The sequence below is a fragment of the Phaethon lepturus genome, unplaced genomic scaffold (assembly GCF_000687285.1).
Source record: "Phaethon lepturus isolate BGI_N335 unplaced genomic scaffold, ASM68728v1 scaffold41343, whole genome shotgun sequence".
NCBI classification, from domain to species: Eukaryota; Metazoa; Chordata; class Aves; order Phaethontiformes; family Phaethontidae; genus Phaethon; species Phaethon lepturus.
The window spans coordinates 1,129-22,570 of record NW_010531933.1 but is presented as its reverse complement, the minus strand read 5'-3'; the positions used below and the strand labels follow the sequence as shown (position 1 = coordinate 22,570).

The 21,442-nt window shown below is 40.3% G+C and overlaps 1 protein-coding gene across 1 annotated transcript; it reads left to right on the top strand.

Moving 5' to 3' along the window:
* Window positions 1-488: 488 nt before the first annotated feature.
* On the top strand, window positions 489-19,617 carry LOC104618976 (ectonucleotide pyrophosphatase/phosphodiesterase family member 2-like). Its single transcript, XM_010284710.1, has 13 exons — window positions 489-519; window positions 2,042-2,073; window positions 2,889-3,016; window positions 5,425-5,512; window positions 5,677-5,764; window positions 6,187-6,359; window positions 6,647-6,695; window positions 9,183-9,319; window positions 9,817-9,952; window positions 11,191-11,268; window positions 13,791-13,923; window positions 14,546-14,702; window positions 19,023-19,617. Exons 1-13 carry the CDS (start codon window positions 489-491, stop codon window positions 19,191-19,193), a joined length of 1,401 nt encoding a protein of 466 aa, XP_010283012.1. The 3' UTR covers window positions 19,194-19,617.
* The last annotated feature ends 1,825 nt before the right edge of the window (window positions 19,618-21,442 follow it).

The following is a 21,442-nucleotide window of genomic DNA, read 5'->3' as shown; positions in this document are numbered from 1 at the left end:
ATGATCTTAGAGGTTTTTTCCAACCATAATGATTCTGTGATTGGTAAAAAATGTGTCTGGTACCTTTTCTGAATTAAGGGGAAAAAATGAATTATTCATTTTGAATTTGCTATCTTCTTCATACTTTTGGCACAGATGAGAAGCAGTGTGGATTGCTGAATGGCAACAGGCTGAGGATGTTGAAGGATATAAGGGAGCTGTAGATCGTACATACAGGGCCAGTGTTGACAATAAAACTTGCTGCTTTTTTGTACCATGCTGTTAGAAATTCATCCTGACTAGGTGTTTGAGATTAACTGATCTTCGATGAGTGTACTCAGGGCTCAGGCAGGAGTCCTGGTGAAGCTAACTCTGTGATTTAAAGCGTTACAGACCCAGCTGTGGCCCTACTGCTCTGCCTTCAGGGCAGCAGTACCAGCATGGGGCTTGTGGCTGCTCTGGTTCAATGTACCAGGACAAACCTGGCTTTGCCAGCAGTTTAAGCTACCATGCAAACTGTGAAACTCAAGCTGGCTAACCGTAAGTACCTATGCTTTTTGCAAAGCATCCTACAAGGACGGCAACTTTTTGTGAAAGGGAAGATCAGATAGCTGTGACAGCCAACTGACCCCTCATAACACTTGGGATATACTTTGGCTGAGGACGGATTTCACAAAAAAAAATTGATCTTGGAAGATAGAAGACTTCTAGAATAGTAGAAGTCATAAGAATGTCGTAAAGCTTTATTAGATACTGGTTTATGTATGTATTTTTTCCTATAAACTAATTTACCTGTGTATTTATGCTGTAGGAATAGGAGATGAGTGTGTAAAGTTCTGTTGAAAATAGTGCATACATTGATAGAACTTCTTAGACTACCGTAAAGACTGAATTCCTGCACTTCACAGTCTACTGAAAACTTACATTTTTCTTCTTCTGAGAAGATTTTTTTCTTAAGATCTTTCAATCCTTCAATTCCCAAATTGCTGAGAAAAAATCATTTTCTTTGGAGGGTGAATGGCAATATCTTCCAAAAAGACCAGCTAGTCTGACTGACCTCTGAGTCATATTACTGCTGTTCCCGCAATACCATTTTCCTCTTTTGGCCTCTGTCCATAGCTTCCTAGTTTGAATATTTGCAATTGCTTACAAAACAACAGTTTGAAATTAGAAAAAAAGATTATTCCTTGGTTTTAAAAATGGGGTTTGCACCCTTAAGTGACAAATTACCAGCTTTTTTACACCTCCTCCATTTTCCTGTTGAAAACATTGCCTCAAGGCCTGCAGATGCACCTTTGCAATGGATAAACTTGTAGCTTGTGTTTTGAGATTCAGTAGAGCTCATTTCAAGCTCAGCAAGATCATGCCTTAAGCAACTAAAGCAATAATAGTTAATCAAGAGATTTTCACTTCCTAAGATTGTTCTCTTAACCTGTTTCTTCTCTCAGGATTGAAAAATGCTTCCCCTGCTCCACTCTAGAAGATGACAAGAATTAGTGTAGACTGTTACTGGTTTGGGGCTTTCTACTTCTTACATGTGCCTTTAATAGTCCAAAGATGTATCTAGAATAATTTACTGTGGCTTTTCACTTACTCTGTGGTATCCTATGAAATATGTGAAATGTAAAGAGACAAAAAATGTTACATATTTATCTTACGGATTCTAAGGAAGTGCATTGTTGCATTCAAATGTGTTTTCAAAATTTTTCAAAGAAAGTGTTTGTGTTTGGGGATGATTTTTTATTTTAAAGGAAAGTAGTCAAAAAACTTGAAATTATGTGTTTTCAGAAAATAGAATAAATAGAATAAATATAAAGAGCGAAATCATAAAACAGTGAGCAATATTACCTAAGCAACTAAAGTATCACTAAGTGAAGGGTATACAGTTAAACTTCAGTTCATATTCAAGACGTCTTATCTGGTATACACACTGTCTTCTTAGTAAAGATCAGCCAACTTTTAGGAAGAACGCTTCTCTAAAAAGACATTATTACCTTGTGTTTTCTTCTGCAAATTGTTCATCTTTTATAGCTTTGTTTTTTCTTTTTCCTTTGCTTAACAGATGACCCTAAAGTGATTGTTGCCAACCTTACAGTAAGTATTTAGGACTGGGAGGTATCTCTGTCAAAACTGCACTGCGCACTTCGCCTCTTAATTTGGCGTGTTATTCAGCATTCTCTCCTCACTCTTTAGGCAGGAAAACCAGCCATTAATATGAATAAAAAGCATTAAATGGTGCCCTTCATGAGTACAGATTAATGTTTGTCATAAATTCCACTGTTTGCTGCTGTAGTAGCTTTCATAACCTTTTTGGAAAGTGCAGAGCCAGAATCTCCCTGACTGTCTTGACTCCCTGAATTGAGTCTATTTATTCATTCCTTCAGAAATGGAAAGTAATCTTTCAGGGTAAATATTTTACTAGGACTTTGAAGACACTGAGAAAGTTAATTTGATAGCCTTCAGCTATAACCTTATATTTAATGGAAAAAAAAGTCTTTAAAATAAAAGGTGATTAAAAAAAAAGATCAAATTTTATAACCAGGTGGCTTTAAATATATCTGCAGACAAGATGTATTTTGAGCCTTCAGCTTTCCTCTGAAACTAAAGCTTTGGTCCAATTGGAATAAAATTCTTCATCCGTGAGCTAAATTAGTGTGATATTTTGCATGATGCTTTCACCAAGACTGTCATAAGACTGAAGCTTTCCAAATACATCTTTGAGTGACTCCCTGGGCCATGGTCTTATGTAAATATTGTACAGAAAAGGCTGGACCATGTACTCTAGATGTACACTTTATTTTCAAGACGTCATCAATAATGATTGTAACAGCTTGATTTCTGTAGTTCAAGGTTTTATGTGTGTCTAAGCTAACTGATAGCAGTGTCGTTTGTAACCATTTATTTTTCAGTGTAGAAAGCCAGACCAGCACTTCAAGCCTTATTTGAAACAGCACCTGCCTAAACGCTTGCACTATGCTTACAACCGAAGAATTGAGGATGTCCATTTACTGGTTGATCGCAAATGGCATGTGGCAAGGTAAACTCTTGCTTTTGCTTCCATCCTGATTTTCAGCCTTTTTTTTCTGAGGACACAAGACACCTGGGATTCCACTCTCTGTCAGCATCCCACTCCTGACCCCTGGGGGCAAGAGAAGTTTTGAACTCCTGGTGAGGTTCAGGAGTTTTGGTGCAGGGGTATATGGCTCAGAACACAAAATTGTTTTAAAGTGTGGGAAAAGTGTGGCCTCTTCTCCCAAGTAACTAGTGATAGGAAAGAGGAAATGGCCTCAAGTTGCACCAGGGGAGGTTTAGATTGGATATTAGGAAAAATTTCTTCACTGAGAGGGTGGTCAGGCATTGGAACAGGCTGCCCAGGGAGGTGGTGGAGTCGCCATCTCTGGAAGTGTTCAAGAAACGTGTGGATGTGGCACTTCAGGACATGGTTTAGGGGACATGGTGGCGCTGGATTAATGGTTGGACTTGATGATCTTGAAGGTCCTTTCCAACCTAGTGATCCTGTGATTCTGTGAAAATCAGTAGCCGGATAGGGTAGAAACCCAGATTAGTTTCCCCAAGCAGCTGTGTGGTTTTTAACTGATTACCTCATATATAGGAGCTGGTAAGCTTTTTTAATAAGGTGCAAGCTTACTCCAACCAGGAAGCAGGGGATATAAGAGGTAGGGGAGGACATGTGTGATCAGGGGACACTAAGGAACAAGGGGCTGAGTGGATGCAATGAGTAAATGGAAAGAAGATGGAGATATTGGCAGAGTGGCTGAAAGCCTGAGAACATGTGGAAGCACATGACAGGGTGGCTGTCAAAATTCTGGCAGTGTATTGTGTTGCAAAACAAATCTGCAGAAAACTGGGATGCTTTAGCTCAGAGAAAACCCTGTTTTTGTTTTTTCTTTCCCATATTCCTCTGAAATTTCAGTTATAAAATGTGGGCAATTTTAAATATTCTTTGTTAGATAAAAACTGAGTGCGGAAAAACAATTTGGCACTTATGTATAGAGTGAACAGGAGAGGAATAGCCTTTTTTTTATGTATTGTGTGCTCCTTTCTGCTTTAATAGATATTCTTTTTCTTGCTTTGATCTTTATACACATGTTGTATATTACAGTATGAGAATGGCTGAGTCTTTATGCATAAAGCTGACTCAGTGGTTCTTGGAAGATGACGCAGCTTTTGGCTCATGGAAATCTGTTATAAGCTTTAAATTGTGGTATGTTTTTTTGCCTGTATAGCTGCCGGGCAAACACACGGTGTGTTGTAAGTGCCTTTTGACATCTGTGCTTATCTCTCTGTGAATTATGCAAGGATCACTCTGCTGAAGCAGTGAATGAGAAACCCCAATTGCATTCTTGCATAACTCCACTAGCTGGCTGGCCGGCTGCCCTGTGCAGTTTCTGTGGCTAGGGTTCATGTCCATTTCAAACAATCAATGAGGTTTAGGTCTATAAAAGTTTTAAGTTTTAAGAATTTTACTGGGACTGATGAGCTGACCCAAGTTGATTTACATTTAGCATTTTCTTATCAATTACATCAGACTTTCTTTGGCTTTTTTATTCATTAGGTTTTTTGAAATCTCATTGACCAATAATTTATTTGTTAATGTAACTGTAATTCATTGTATATCTACAGTCAGAAAAATGGTCATTAGAGGCCTCATTGCTGTAACTGTAGTAATTTACAAGGCCAAAACCAAACTTTGGCTGAGCATCATTTTATTGCAGATGAAGAAATTAACTTGTAGGATCATCTGGTCCGCTGCATGTACTGCCTGCACATGGCCCTCATAAAACTGTAAAAAAAGTACTCTGGAACAAGCTGGTAATTATAATTGCTATGACACAATACTTATTTTTCCGCATATTTTGTAAAAAAAAAAGCTCAGAAAGAAGCTCGTAATTAGTGTTTCTATGATACAGCACTTATTTGTCAGCTATCTATCTTCATTACAATCTCTCTCTTTTTCTCTCCAGCTTTGTTTCTGCTCTCCATTTTTGCTTATTGGGTGGAAGACAAACAGGTGAAAGCACTTTACAGCATTGTGTGACATTTGCAGCATTGTAATGTCACAAAAGTGCTTGCTTAGAAACCTCTATTGGCCTTTTGAGTACTGGGAGAGTATGATCCAAAATACCTCCAGTCTGTAGGAGATTATGTGATATCAGAAGTCTGAGAAAACAAGTAAATAGATGCTCAGGTTGTTATCAATGAGTAAGACTTGTCTCTTAGGATTGCACCCAAGCAGGAGCAGTGAGAGCACAGGGAGAAACCCCGGGGTCATTGGATGAGCTTGCAGTCCCCACTTCTGCTATTCAAGAAAGATGAGCAATGCACTGCCTTGTAACCTTATCCCTTCTACCCCCAAAGTATGTTGTCAGGTCAGCCACCATACCTACACATTTCTGGAAATTTTCTAATACTTTTTAAATTTAGGAAAGCTGTGGATGTTTACAAGAAACCAACGGGAAAGTGTTTCTTCCATGGAGACCATGGCTATGACAACAAGATAAACAGCATGCAGGTATGAGCAAGGCAGTAACATTTAGGGGAGGGTCACAAAGGGCAGAAGAAATTGAGGTCTCTAAAATATAAATATTCACTGAAAAAAAACCCCTATCTTTTAATGCTGTTCTTTTGTATTCCTCCCTCTCTCTCTCTTTTTTTTCTTTCTTTTTTTTTTTTTAGACTGTCTTTATAGGTTACGGCCCTACATTCAAATACAAGACCAAAGTACCTCCTTTTGAAAATATTGAACTTTACAATCTCATGTGTGGTAAGCTACCTGCTTGAGAAATTTCAAGAGAAACATGCTGTTTTAGCTGTTAGGGCTTTGTTTAGGCACCCATGAGCTCATGCCACAGCAAGTGACTAATGACACTGCATTCCAGGTGGTTGGTGTAAGGTCAACGTATTGACTGTACATTTGCACTGGAAAATGCAGGAGTAGTTATAGTAAAACTGTTTTCCAGTGTCTTGATGCAAATTAACCTTCTTGTCAATAAGACAAGCATTCAGACAGCATTTGCAATTTTATGATTTGGACAAAAGATTAGTATTTTTATTACATTAAAAGCATTCGTTAACATGTCATGGGTGTAAACAGTATTGCACATAAATGTCTTGGCTTAGTAGAGATGCTGCTGCATACGCGGTTGCAATCTAACCATCATTGACTTATCTTTGGTGTTCTCATAGATCTGCTTGGATTAAAGCCTGCTCCCAATAATGGCACCCATGGAAGTTTAAATCACCTGCTGAGAGCCAATGTCTATAAACCAACTGTGCCAGATGAAGTTGCTAAGCCACTCTATCCTGTTGCCCTACCTTCTGCATCAGATTTTGATATAGGATGCACATGTGACGATAAGGTAGGTGTTTAGGATCTGCTGATGCTTCCCCTATTAGCAGTAGTTGCCTATTAAAGTTGTAGCCGTTTTACTTATTTTGAGAGGGTTTGATCTGTAAGAATTTCCCAGATCCTCCCTGTGAAGGAAGCGTTTGTGTCTTTTTGGAACAATTACGGCTTTTTGTAAAACAAGAAACAAAAAAATCAGTGTTTTTTAACACTAGTTTTGTTTTGCTAGATGCCTAGTAAAATGAGACGTCAGAATGCTACAGTGATCTAATCTTGTTCCTTTTTTCTATTCTTGAGAAGAACAAGTTGGACGAACTCAACAAGCGCTTTCATGTCAAGGGAACAGAAGGTAAGAACCTGGTGCCTCAGTTAATAAAAGCTGTTTTCGGGTTTTTTTGTATCATTGGTACCAGAAGAACTCCTGCTTTGGTTTAGTTAATGTATAGTAAACTGTCTTTTCAAATAACTGTTAAAATAGCACATAGACATACCTGAGATATGTGGACAAGACTAAGTGCTACTCATATGAGGAAGTGCACACTTTCTTTTGCTGTAAGCAAGACTAAAGTATCACTCAAAGTGATAGGTGTTTTAGCTCTTCCTTTCCATCACTGTTAGGAGGTTTTATCTCTGCTGTGGAGGTGGAGAGCTGAGGAAAGGACAAGGAGCATGAGGCTCCACTCAACCACAAGTGATCATTGGGGTAAAAAACATAGACCACATCTGCACACTATATTTTACCAGTATTGTTCAGGCTTAGGTTTCACCAGGTCGGTGTTAGAAAGGATGGCACAGCTGCTTTGACAATCCCTGACCGGGTCTTTAATGCTTGGTTTTTAGGGTGCAGATTATCCACTGAAACAAGTGCAGAAATGCTCTGCTGGTTCAGGGATGCTCAGTGCAATTCTGTCCCTCATCAGTGTTCAAGTCAGTGTTACTCTCAGGAGAAAGCATCCCTTGCTCTCCTGGACGCTGGTTCCTGCACTCTCCCTGCTGCAGGCCAGCACTGACTTTTGTGTGTGTGCACTCAGCCGCATCAGGGCTGTGGTCTAGGTTAAAACATAGCGATAGGACCAGAGGGGAGGGGAAGGGAACTGCTTTTCTGAGCATCAATACTGACTGAAAGGCACACCAAAGCACAGCTTGCTTTCTCACAGCTGTGATCTGGTTCAGCATAACAATTCACAGCATCCCCTTCACCATAACTATTGTCCAAATTAGAAAATTATAAAGCTTTGAGTTTAGACATGGGCTTTCAACATACTTCAAGTTGTATTGCTCAGATGACTAAGGAGTTTGTTTTTTTTTTAATCCCGTTATGAAGCTACTTCTTCAGTTTCTATGTTGTGAAAAGGCAATGCAGCCTATCCTTTAGTTTATAGAGGTGAAATTATTCCTTTTCTTTGTGAGTTAAATTGCCTTTCTGTAACTTAAACTGATTTTTCCCATTAGTGAAGAGCTACTCTGGCAATTTCTGGCACCAGGAAAACACTCCCTCACCATTGTACTCCTAGATATCTCAACATCTCTACTTTGGTTTAAGGTTTTGGTGCTTCTTCACTTCAGTAGTACTAAAATAGTATTTTTGATTTATTTAAAGATCTAAGCATTTTAAACTAATTTCACTTGCTGATTTGTAAGTTGTCTGTTAAGCGGAATGAAGTGTTCCTTATTTAAACAACAAGCAGTTCTGCTACCTGCAAGTTATTTCGTATTTTATGACAGGCTGTTGCACCTTCTTAGAGATCTTCCTGTGCTTAGTTGGTAATTTCCTTCTCCTGCATGGTGCACCATGCATATTTAGTTGATGTTGTTATTCACATGCAAAAAAAAAATTCCTTCAGCTTTTCTCAAAAAAAGCAAGTTTTTAATTTTTGTCCTTAGACAAGGCTTTTCCTACTTTCTTTCTTGTGTCCTATAAAAATATCCTCTATTTGGACTCAAACAGTAATAGAACATGCCCTTTTCTTTCAGGGTAAAAGCCTATCTGTGAACGGTGTTAGGCTGCTTTCCTTGTTTCTATGTTTTGATTTCCAAAAGCGAGCCAAGCCTGTTTGGCAAATGGTTATCAAAATCAATAAACTGTGCAACACAATGCAAGATCAGCCAGGAAATTTATTTTTCTTCTCTTTCAATAATGTTTTTCTTTTTTATAAGCAAGCTTGTCAGAAGTATCTACTGACATTTAATGATAACATATCACAAAGACAGAAGAAAAGCAAGTTTTGCAGAGTTGGAGCCAAAGGTTTTTTTAGCCAAAGTTAGGAAAAGGTTTTTTTTGTTTGTTTGTTTTCTTTGATATTACTGACAGAAAATAGCACATCAGTCTTCAGAACATCATCTGTATCAGCCAAGTGGAAAAAAATTCTATCTTAGTGAGTGAGCACTTTTGCCTCCCTTTTGCCAGGGACTTTACAAAAAGCATAGGAAGGAGAGAAAGTCTGGAGAAGAGTGGCAGGAGTGACAGGATAAGGGCTGATTTAAAGCTACGAAAAAAGTGCTTATCACTTCATGTGTGACTGAAATGTGGACACAAAGCTCCTTGTGTAGTCTTCTGCATTTGGAGAAGCACCCTCCCTCCATGCTATGACCCCAACAAGCTTTCGGGTGCAGAAGGGACTCTTAACCTCAAAGCGGGTTCTGAGCCTGGAAGGGGGATCACCACCAAAACTATTGAAGGAACTGCTGCTCTCCCAGTTACACAATTTCCTTAGCAGTTATTCAGGGTCAATATCCCATTAAGGATCCCTGTAAAATCAGCATGTGTTGGAAAGTCTACCCCCCCTCTTTAAGGTTTTAAGTCATAAATGTAAATATAATTTCTTCTGATCCGTAGACAAGCATCTTCTATACGGGCGCCCTGCAGTACTGTACCGCACAAAATACAATATCTTGCATCACAATGACTTCGAAAGTGGCTACAGTGAAACATTCCTGATGCCTCTCTGGACATCCTACACTATTTCCAAACAGGTTAGTGCTGTCTTTGCTCTTGAAGAAGTGCTTAAAATATCCTGGGGAAATCTGTTCGGTACCTGCATTCTTGAAGTCTCAAAATTCCTTTTCCTCAAGTAGACTTTCCCACCAGAAATTATGTCAAACACCACTGAAAACAATGCCAAAATCCTTTTTTTTTTCCCTTCAGGAGGAAACAGTTTTAAGGCAGAAGGGCTGTATATTTCTTTTCCTCTTTTCATTTTCTTTCTAAGTTTTGCTCGATGGGGGTTTGTTTTATTATGATAGCATAAGCAGCGACTTCATTTGAATTATTTCCCATGGTGACTTTTGCTACCTGAAGGAGGGACTCTGCGGCAGGCACAGGAGCAGGACTTGGTTGTACAGCTGGGTGGTTTATTTTACTCCCCACAAGGCCTTCCATCTAATCTGCCGGCTATATGACATTGTTTTCTTTTGGCTATAAATGCTGAAATTACCTTTCTTGCCATTTCTGTGTATGTTCCTCAATGCAGGCAGAGGTTTCGGGTGTCCCGGAGCACCTGGCCAGCTGTGTGAGACCCGACCTCCGCATTTCTCCAGGAAACAGCCAGAGCTGCGCTGCCTACAGAGGCGACAAACAGCTCTCCTACGGCTTCCTTTTCCCTCCTCGTAAGTTCAGATAACTTTTTAATACCTAGAAGTTTTGTAATTTTCTTTTTTGTTAGGGAAAACCTTGGGTATGAAAAAACCTCCCACCAGATAAAAACAGACTAAGGGATTTTTGAGATTGTTGGGAAAGAATATAGGTAGGAATGGTTTAATTTCCTGCTGCTCCAGGGTGACTTCTTCCCCCATGATGTCTGGTCCTCAGAGGAGCTGCTTCTGCACTGCTGTCACATATGGGCCTAAATGGGATGGATACATTATTCTTACTGCGCTTCCTGAGGACCAGGGCCCGGTGCCACAAACTGCCATCACGGCTGTGGTCCCTCAACTCTACGAGAGATGCTCCTAAATGGTGCCCAGCTTCATGTATCAAAAGAGTCAAGTGTCCCAGTTTAGTTAATAAAAATAAAGGTGAACAAAGAACTACACAGAGTAGGGGTACAAGCTAGAAGACAATCTTCAAAAGCTGGTCCTTTAAAGTCAGGGGATAGATACCAGTTTATATCAACTGGGAATCTAGTCAGATTTTTTAATTTTGAATTCAAACAGCAGAAAGATAAACATAGAGTTATAGAATCATAGAATACTACGTTAGGGACCTCAAGGGTCATCTGTTCCAACCTTTCTTGGCAAAGTAACGTGTTTAATTTATAAATCCGTATTAGACTTTCACATACTGTAAAAATTTGTACCATCCTATAGAAAGAATGCTAGTAGAAAACCTGTGTAAATGAATGTCCTGGATTCTCCTGTTGTAGTTACATTGCTTCAGTCTTGATCTTCTGAGATTAGTAAATGTTCAAGGGACACAACCGTCTCACAGTTGTGAACATCATTGTTTTACCTTTCTCACTCAGTGGCTGAAATATTTCACGCTGGATTTCTGATACGGAATTACTGGTACAGAGGCTTGCTCAGAACTAGAATCCTGCACTCCTCTCCCTGGAAATTGCCTCTTTTGTAAAAGCCTGCAGAGCAGCTCTCTGACTTTTAAGACTGTAAAAATAGATGAGCTATAAAAATATTTTGAACTGGTTGACAGTTGAGGCAAAAATAAAATCTTTACTCCCCATGTTCAGCTGTCACACTACAGGCATATAATGTGCACTTTTGAATATAGCATTCAGATTACTGTTTAGGTGACAGTATTTATCTCTGAAACCATTTTCCAAAACATTTTTATGTTCCTTGAATTTCTGATATTTCATCTTATTAATATTTTTCTCTTTTATTGTTTTCAGAATTAAGTTCCTCTGCAGAAGCAAAATATGATGCTTTTCTAATAACAAATATAATTCCGATGTATCCTGCCTTCAAAAGTAAGTGCCCTTTCCATGGCTTTTCTTCTCTTTCCCAATGTTTTTTGAGTTATGATAGATGTGTTGGACTGTGGAATGAATTGATGGGAGAAGTTTTGAACATAAAGTTCAGTTACCTGCACCCAGCAGATAATACATGTGGGCACCGGTATAGTTCTAAGTATGGGGAGGGAAGATACCACAAGAAAGGTTTAAGCTTTAAGAAAAGTTTATTTGCCTTGATGCTGGGCTAAGATAGGAGCACAGGCGTGCTGTAGTTCAGTAATTTTGCTTTGTGCCACAATAATTCGGTTTGTGCAAGACCATCCAGATTTTCTTGTCTGTAGCCCATGTTAATGCAGAATGTACTTAGGCAACATATTTTTACTTCTCAGCTGGAGCCACCTGGGAGCGTGCACTTAACATGTTCTTGTAGTTCAGGGACAAGTGATTATTTTTGGTTTTTCTATCCATGTCCTTAGAGGGAGACCAAACATATTTATTACCTATAAAGAAAAAGGAAGAGGAAACCAATTTAAGGAAAATGAGGAATGACTTAAACCTGGCTGAAGCTTTCAGCGCTGCAGGGATATAGCATTAACTTTTCTTTTGTCTGCACATCCCTTTTCTCTCTAGTTTTGCCAAGAGGTAGGAAAACCATCAGACTATTCTGGTGGCATTTTTGGCTTGGCAGGAATTGAGAAGCCTTGGAAGACTCTCAAGAGCCTGTTCTTGTGAGATTTCCAATTCAGATGTTAGGCCAGAGAGGTTTGGATAAACATCAAAGCCTATGGGAGGCTTTTTCTTTTTAACCAGAAAAGAGTGTTTTTAACTGAAAAACCTCTGAGTAGGAACAAGTGGTGATGTTTGCTGGAAATTTGAGAAAATGCACTTAACTGATTACAGAGTGCTAAATTATTGGGGATTTCCCACTCTGAAATCACTTCACAAAAATGCTCTTTATGTTAATGTTAGTCTAAGCAAATTAGCTGAGATTCTAATCACAGGAGAACAACCCACCACTAGCAGCTCATTTTTTCTAGTGGCCTTCCTCTTCATCACAAGTGGGTGAAGGATTCCCTGAGAACAAATGCTGGAACTAATATCATTCCTGGGGAGTTAGGAACCACTATGTGCCTGCAGGTTGCAATGTAGAGAGCTGATTAGAAACTCATTATACGGATCTTTTTCCGCAACAGAGAAAATACGAGGTGGCAGTTTTATGCTATGCTGGCTTTGGTGGCAGTGCTGACTGCAGGGGCCCCCTCTTCTGCTTTGCTTTTTTTTTAATTCACTGTCCCATCCTCCCAGACAATAATTCTGTATCTATCTGTCGTGAGTCTGGCTTAAGCAGGTCCTGCTTTGCTGGAGCTGCAAGACGAGGCCCCTGGGCTGGCCCTCCGTTGCGCTGGCGTAGCTGACTTTGTGGCTACAGTGGGAAACCAAGTGGGGAACTGATTCAGCTGGAAAACTCAGGGGGGAGCTTTCCTTTTTGGGCTATTTTTATTGTTAAGGCTGATGGACTGGAGGAGCGAGCAGCTGGAGGAGTGGTACTGCCAAGTGGTTTACCGCAGCTAAGGTTCCATTGCTTGTGGGGCTCTCTGCATCAGCCCCAGCAGGGACTTCATGTGGCACTGAGCAGCCTAAGGACAAGGCTCAGTTGTCCCGGGGAACTTGTTGAGGCTGGCATTGCTATCAGCGCTGGGGAACCATAGACTTAATGGTCTGAGCTGGCAAGACAAAAGTTAAAATTTTACAAGTCTGAGACATTTTGTTTACACACACTTCTGTTAGTGTTGAAATAAAAAGGGAAAAATAAGGAAAAGAATGATGTAACTGGAGATTCCAAAGTGTTCCCCGTCTCTGCAAGCATCTTAACTTGTTACGGTTGAGGAAGGCGTGGTGGGAGAAAGAGCGTCACACTCTTCCCAAAAGTTGCTGTAATGAGATGCCATGCCGTAATTTGGTCATCCTTGACGGCATCTAATTTAAGTGTTAGACATTTTGTATCCAAAGGGAATTTAACTGGAAGAATACGATCTTTGTATTTCCCTTTCTTTTAAAATGTTTGGGTTTTGCTTTTAATCACGGTGCTGTTTCCTTTCTAGAATTAAAAGAACACAGCACCATTCCCTGTAACTAGATAAGAAAGACAAAGGAAGTGTTTTCAGGTTCATTCACATCAGAAGTGCGTGAATAGCTGTTTCTACTGTCTGGTGAAGGAACAGCAAGCTCTCTATGCAATGCCTATGGCAATGCCAGCCTGGGAATGGTGCCGTGCATTTCCTTCATCACTGGTTGGGGAACAAAAAATCAACAGAGAATAAAGAAGTCTGAATAGGCTTTACTGACCAAACTGAATGAAGCTGCAGTAAATCTGTAATGTTTAGTCTTTGATTTCCCCTACCATTGTGTGAATGATATCCAAAGGATTTTTATTTTCAGGAAATTAGTTGTTTATAATCTTGACATGTTTTGACTTATCCAAATTTTGGTGTATTCTATTTTTTGTTGTCCCCCGTCCCCCCCCTTGCCCTTCCCAGAGGTATGGAACTATTTCCAAAAGGTTTTGGTGAAGAGATATGCCACTGAACGAAATGGAGTCAATGTTATAAGTGGACCAATCTTTGACTATGACTATGATGGTTTACATGACACACCTGACAAAATAAAACAGTAAGAGTTTGTCTTTAAATTGGTTTGTTGTTGCTTCTCTTAAGGATGGCTTTATCTTAAACAATTCATCATCTGCACATTATTTCATTTTTGGGAGGAGATATAATTTTCTAGCTCTTTCTGAAATTATTGTTCATCAAGACTGAATCTCCCTGTAGGTAGGACCATGGTAAGAATAAGGAAATGGCAATTCAAGGTAACTGTTCACCCTTACTTTGAAATTAAGTGTTCATTCATCCTTGAGATGAAGTTAAATTATGTTCCAAATAATCTATTTTCTCTAAAATTCTCCAGAACTTAAGAGTTGACAACTGGATACCAGAGCAAACCATAGCAGTGCTATTGAGTTAGATACTCAAGTCTTTCATTAATTCAGTAATGCTTTCTCTCTATGTCCCTGAACTGAAGAAGCCTTTCAGCACTGGTGTGTGGTATTTCTATAGCACAGTATCAAAACATGAGCTAATTGAATGCTCATTTTCAGATCATGTTTAGGAATCAAACACATCTCAACAACATACATAAGTCCTCACACGTAGGGCAGGAAAGACCATGCTGTTTGTGTAACCTTCTTCCAGAGAGGTTTATCCTTTGTGGATAAATGTTTGCTTTATTCCTTCAGGTTTGTGGAAGGCAGCGCCATCCCTGTTCCTACTCATTACTATACCATCATAACCAGCTGCTTAGATTTCACTCAGCCAGCCGACAAGTGTGATGGACCACTCTCCGTTCTCTCATACATCCTTCCCCACCGGCCTGACAATGATGAAAGCTGCAATGTAAGTGGACTTGATGATCTTAAAGGTCTTTTCTAACCTTAATGATTCTGTGATTCTGTGTGTGGTTCTGCCGTACTACTGTAGCCTCATGGTAAATATATCCCTGGGACATGTGAAACCTCATTACTGTTAGATGCTAGTCCTCACTGATGTCTTGAATGAAAGCACAGGGTAATGACTCTATTGAGTGTCAGGTTTGACTCATTAGGCCAAAGCACTCCTCTGTGACATGAGAGAAAATACAGAACTATTACTGCACCTAAAATTGTCTGGAAGAACTGACATACACTAGGTTGGCAGTAAACAACCTATAGGTTTCTATGTTTTGGCAGACACTGTCAGTGTAACCTCAGAACAGATTGGGGAGAGGTTGTGTGCGTAGATGTATTGTGCTGGCAGCCAGCCTGATGTTTTTATTGAGGCCTGTTTCCATATGCAGGTACAATATAGTCTGTCTGCTATGGCAATCTGGGTGCATCAGACAGCATGATTACATCCAACCCACACAGTATTAAAACTATATGCTAAAACCTGCCAAGGGTAGCGTGCCAGCTCTTGCTGTTTCCAGAACATGTCTTGATTCAAGGGAAAAGTTTGGATTCTTATTAAGAGGGATGACCAGACACTCTCCTGGTTCTTCTCCTGTCTTCCTTTAGGATGCAAAATCCTATAGTGTAAGAATCTTGGTGAAGTACAAAGGCTTTGGTCTGGTCAGCACTGCAGAAAGTAACGCACGCAGTTGGCAGCTGATTGTGCGGCAGGAGAGCGGTCGGGTCCCCACGGGCTCCGGCGCTCTGCAAGGACAGCAGTCCTCCCAGGCAGCTGTATTTAGACTTGTCCTTCCGCCTGAACTTGTTCTCCCATTACACAGCTGTGTGGATTCCTGCACACAGACGCTTCACTATAGGCTGCCAGGAGACCGTTTCCTGAATGAACGCATTAATGTTATGAATTTTGTATTGGCACAAAAAGTTAAGACTCCTGGTCCAGCTACAGGCAGAAATAGTCATTCCAACTCTGTACACAATTCACCTGGAACACTGTCTCTTTCTCATTCATCAAACATCGCCTGCTTTCAGGTCGCTCTTTTTGAAACCATGCTTTTGGAGCAGTATCCCTCTCTCTTGAGCAGATCTGGCTTCCCCCTGTTTAGACTCTTAACTGCTTTGGGCAGAGTTGTCTTCCACCAGAAGTCTCAGAAAGTCCTACATATATTTCATTGTGTTTTTTCTCTGGGCTGCTTTCCTCTGAATCAAGATCCAGTTGGTGATCTGGAAGTTACTAATCTGACAGTTATTAGGGCCTCTGTCCTTGTATTTCTGCCTATATGTAATCTCATGACAAAGTCAATTTTTTTTCCTCCCTGAAGTGTGTGTCATGGTCCTCTTAAACTGCTGAAATTTTTTAATGAACTATTTGGTATAATGGCCTCTTTTACGCTTTGATTTTTTTATATTCCAGTTCAGGCTTCTTTTCTCTGTACGTCATGCTACTTACGCTGTACAAATTTACAGTTCTGGGAGGAGCTTAAGTGCTACTACAAGGTCATTAGCAGATATTGGTCTATGCTTTTTACATAGCAAAGAACCACTCCAAAAATATTGAAATACAGTTTTTGAATCAAAATACCGTCAGGCAAAATTTTGCCATTCAAATACAATGTCAGTCTTACTTTTGCACGTGGTGTTCCATCTGATTTGTTCAAAGAAGTGATTGTGTAAAACCTCACATACTTCATGGATGAAATACATGGGATAATGTAAAAGTTTTTCCTTAACCTCTCCACAGCTTGCTTTTAACATTTTAACATTTAACATCTGAAGAAATATTAGCTTTCCCCCGACTCTGCTCTTGTTGCACACACTTTCTCTCTCTTCACATGGCCGTTGGAGAACACCACTACTCTTCTCATTTGAATTTGTTCCATTTCCAAACTGTGTTTATTCATGGTGAGGTTATACCCGTTTATTCTTGTGTCAACATTTTCCTATGGCTTAAATAGCCCTTCACTGGGCTTCTTTGGGATTTACCCTAGTGATGATTTATGATGATTCTCAAGGCACATACTTCTCTCTATTCATGGGAGACCTAGGATTTTTTTTTGCTCTTCTTGTAAGAGAGGATAAGCATCTTAGTAGCCTTCCTATGCATCTGTTCCAGTCTGATTCTTTTTGTTGTTGTTGCTCTGGAACATGAATGAGACAAAGTACTTCAGCTGAGGTCTCAAAATGAAAATAGTTTTCTTTCCACTGGACACAACTCCTCTGATACTACCTAGGATTTGTGTTTTCCATAAGTAGCTGTGTTATAATGCTCATAATCATGCACAGCCAGTACACCCAGGACTCCCCCATCTGCATCCTCCAGTATGCTATTCCAGTCTTCCTCTGCATTGACTGGAGCTCCCAATTGTTTTGTTTTTTTCACTGGCACACTAATGATCTTTGCACAAAAACCATGTATGAAAACATGACACAAAATCCTTTCCAAGACCAAAGCTGGAGGAATCCTACTAGAAACTTCTTCCCAGACACTGTTTTCCCTTCCAGAAAAACATTTAAATTTCTCTTTTAATAAGCCAGTTCCTCACCCACCTGTCTACATGCTGATCATGTTCAGATTTCCAGCTAATAATTTGATATCCAGAGAGAGATTGTCTTTGAGCTCTGTAGAATGCAGATTTCCTGATGAGACAGAAGGCTTGAAGACAACAAAAATGTCACAGTGATTGCATTTGCGGTAATAACCCTGCTGAGGTCCATTTGCAGACTAGCCACCCGATCGCCAGGCTGAAGGCTGGGCAGGGGCTTCCTGCGTCCGCGTGCTGCCACGTGGCCTCCTGGAGCGTGACACTGCCGGCGAAGGGGAGCGAGCAGGGCACGCTCCGTTCTCTTCCCTCTTAACTCACATCTTTCTTTTCATGCTCCAGACCTGGTTTTGGGCCTCAGGGTGCTAGTGACATGGAGAGGGAAAGTGGTTTCCCTCAAAAAGGGTTTGGAGCTCAAAGGCTTCAAAACAGACGAGTGCTGACTGGGTCACGGGCGTTTGCTTTAGATCAGCCAGCTGTGACTTAGCTGGTACTTTGTGTTCTCTCTGTGCAAACGATGACACTCACCCTCCTGGCCTTTGTGGGGTGACACACAGCCCGATCTGTGCCACATCTACTGTGTTGGGTAGGCTCTGGCATTGCTGAAGCTTAGTCTCGATTGATGAGAGTATCACTTCATACAAGGATCTGACTGAGACAAAAAGGGTCTTATTTTCAAGAGTAAGCACAGAAATAAAGTTTTATCAGCAAGATTTCCAAGACACATGAGGTCCAAATGTCCAGAGACAGAACCTTCCTTTCCTAACTTGCCTCCCCAGCAGCAGTGTAGACGCACCAGCCTGAGAGGCCAAAGGGGGAAAAGTCCTGTTTGCTCTGTCTTTTTTGCACGTCTGCTGCCTGCCATGCAGTCCGTGGGGCTGGCTGCAATGCTTGTGGGACACGTCGCTGGGCTGGTTAACGCACTCAAACAGCCAGTAACTGCAGTGTTTTGCAGGGCTGATCTTCTGATGTGTTAGTGAGCTACGTTAGTTTGTGGATGGCTCCAACAAGCACTGGAGCTGGTACAAGCCATGCAGCAGGAGCAATCCCCTAAGAGAGGGTACATGCATGCAACCCAACCCCGATCACTCTGGCAGCATCACCTTCCTGAATTTTTTTTTTCCCCATATTGGGAAATGCTTAGTGAAAGTCTTTTTTCTAGCTGTGAATAATATGTATGTTCTAATAACTAGATTTTACAGGTACCAACATAACGCATAGTGCCAACTGTGTAATGAATCATAAGGGTCTCCTAACAGTAAAGTGGAAAGATTAACATAATATCTAACAATAGATGAGGTGCTGATCAGATGAGAATAATGTGTAAGGGTAGGGTTCAAAGCTAAACAACCTCGAGATTAGACTTTGGTAATACACACTTTAATATGGAGCTCTTTCTGTGAGACAAAAAAAATATGTAGTGACCAATGGATCTTCTGAAAGTATATGACTGTTCTTCTGAAACACCTGCAACATGGGGCCAGCTTTCCCCAGGTGACTATGATCATTGTCTCAAGCCCATCTTAAAATGTGTCCTGAAATAAAACTGGGAATCATCTTGCATCTGAAGATTCAAATCTGTTTTCTTGGAACTTGTTTACCTTAGTCATTCTTGAATAGGGCACAGAGATTGTTCAAATGGACCCAACCTTCAGAAAAGTTGCATTTGGTTTTGGAGCTGACTTTTTATGTGGCATGTTATGAAACTTCTTTCTTTTTTTTTTACATTTCAGAGCTTGGAGGATGAATCAAAGTGGGTTGAAGATCTTCTTAAGATGCACACTGCACGTGTGCGTGACATCGAACAGCTCACAAGCTTGGACTTCTTCCGAAAGACCAGTCGCAGCTACACAGAAATCCTTTCCCTAAAGACATACCTGCATACGTTTGAAAGTGAAATTTAGCTTTCTAACCGTATTCAGTGCATCCTTTTATCAACTGGTGTATATTTTTATATTGTTTTTATATTTATTAATTTGAAACCAGGACATTAAAAATATTAGTATTTTAATCCTGTATCAAATCTTAAATATTAAACCCTTGTGTCATTTGTTTTGTTTCTCTAAAGTTTAATATAGCTATGTCTCTCGGTTTATTTAGTAGCGCTTGTAATACTGCAGCTTGAGTCCTTACTCCAAGCTTTTAAATGGTGCTGCAGGATTTGATACTAATTTCCCATGCTCCTTTACCACACTTGTAGTCCTGTACTGTGTATCAAAATACTGAACATGTAAAATTACATTCATTTACTGTTAACTATGTGACAGACATATTTAAACCCTATAGACAAATAGCATCTTAAATATAATAAACCACACATTCAGTTTTTTTAATGTGTTTTGATTTCCTTTCACAGGGTCATTCAGAGGGACTTGCGGGCAGCTGAGTGCTGCCAGCTTTTATTCACCGGGCAGAGCCCTTCTCAAGAGCTTAGGTTTGCTGGTAAGAGGACTACCAGGAGCCCAGGTGCCCGGCCCTGGTACTCAGCAATGAGACCATAAAACAGACAAGCACCGTAGTCATTACCGGTTAGGTTTTGCCACAGAGGCAGAGCTGGGAGAGGAGGTTTGTTGGTGTCGTAAGCTACCAGGGGTCCACCACGCTTGAGGCCACTTGGCCCTGCTCTAGAGCTGTGGGGAGGATGTGAGGTGACAACATCTGCTGTCACCGGTCAGGCTGTGTTGTGTCCCTTCTCCACTGCTGCTGCTCCGGGCTGGTTCCTGGGAATACCAGTTCCATCAACTTTTGCTTTGACTTTGAGGGAAGTTGAGATAAGGTGGATGTTGACAGAGGTGACATTGCTAACACTCAGCAGTGGGTTTTTACCTGGGAGGAGAAAATCTGATTTTTGTCATCTTGTTCTAATGGCCAGAATTTGCAGAGTTTTCCCCTAATCTGAGGCTGAGTCTGAGGCTTAATGCCAGCCCTCATTCTCAAAGGAAGCCCCTTGGCCTCATTGCGCATATGTAACTTCTGGTACTGTGAACCACATGCAGTGCACGTGATTTACAACCATCACCTACCTGGTCAAGTGGGTCAAGTCTCTGTTGGCTTGTCACAGTCTCATAATCCTGGTGAGCCTGTAAGAGTGACAATGATGGCACCGTCCTAAGCTGATGGAAGAGGCACTATTGCACACTGATGTCTAGATAATGGCCTGATTTAGCTTGGACAGCTTTTATAGAAGGCATAAGGTATGGGGCATTAGCGTTAGTGTAGTTAGATGATGTGAAAGATCAATTATTGTTTAGAATGCCTCTTGAAGCTGAACCCCCAAGTGGCACTTTTACAAAGCCGTCGTTTGAGGTTACAGATTTCCCTCTGTGCCAAAGTGGTTTGTGTCTATTTTCTCCTCAAGGTGTTGCAAATGCTGGAGGGCAGTGAGAAGGGCTGGAAAACATCTCAGCCATGTACACAGATGAATAGCCAGGTCTCCTAAGTAAAATGAATGTGGCACAATTTTAGCAATTTGCATCCATCTAAGAGAAAGTAGTAAACTGGAATTAATCATGTTAACAGTGATGATTAAGTTCTTGTGACCAGTAGACAAAATTTTATTATTTTAGGTGCCAAATTCTGTTTCAATTAGAAGAGCACAAAACTTGAATGTTTTAAGATCCCCCCAACATGTTAGGACAGAAATTCTAATAACTGCACAAAGCTCTGGGAAACATCCTATTCTTGCAACTTAAAAATTGTCTCTTGTGGTTGTCTGGTAGCACAGAAATATTTTTCTGTAAGCTTTTTGGCAGAGCTTCCTGCCATGGTAAACTTTATGTTCTTCCATGTGCTACAAAGGGTATTTCCTCTGGATTGAAAACAGTTTTCAGTTCAGACTTAATTTCTCTGACACCGACTTTAGCAATGATATAATGTGGTTGTTCATAAACTAAACCGAAGACCACCACTACTGTGTTGCTTTGACATTCATCTGTTGCTTTGTTTGTTTGTTTCTTTTAAATAAATCTAAGAAATTATGTGATTTTTTTTTATTTTCTCTGAAAATAGATGACATTTATACCGAAGTAATATTTAGGCTCTGAAAGATACTCTTCTTGTGTTCAGAGAAATTTGCTTTTGAAATACAGTAAGTGATGATTGTTGGGAGAGACATTTTAATTCTATCTCAATTTCACTAAAGAATGACAATTAG

Coding starts and splice junctions, on each gene's coding strand:
- LOC104618976 (XM_010284710.1), top strand. CDS start 489: ATGCAAACTGTGAAACTCAAGCTGGCTAACC. Junction 3,017..5,424: donor CGCAAATGGCATGTGGCAAG/GTAAACTCTTGC, acceptor TTTTAAATTTAG/GAAAGCTGTGGATGTTTACA. Junction 13,924..14,545: donor ACACCTGACAAAATAAAACA/GTAAGAGTTTGT, acceptor TTATTCCTTCAG/GTTTGTGGAAGGCAGCGCCA.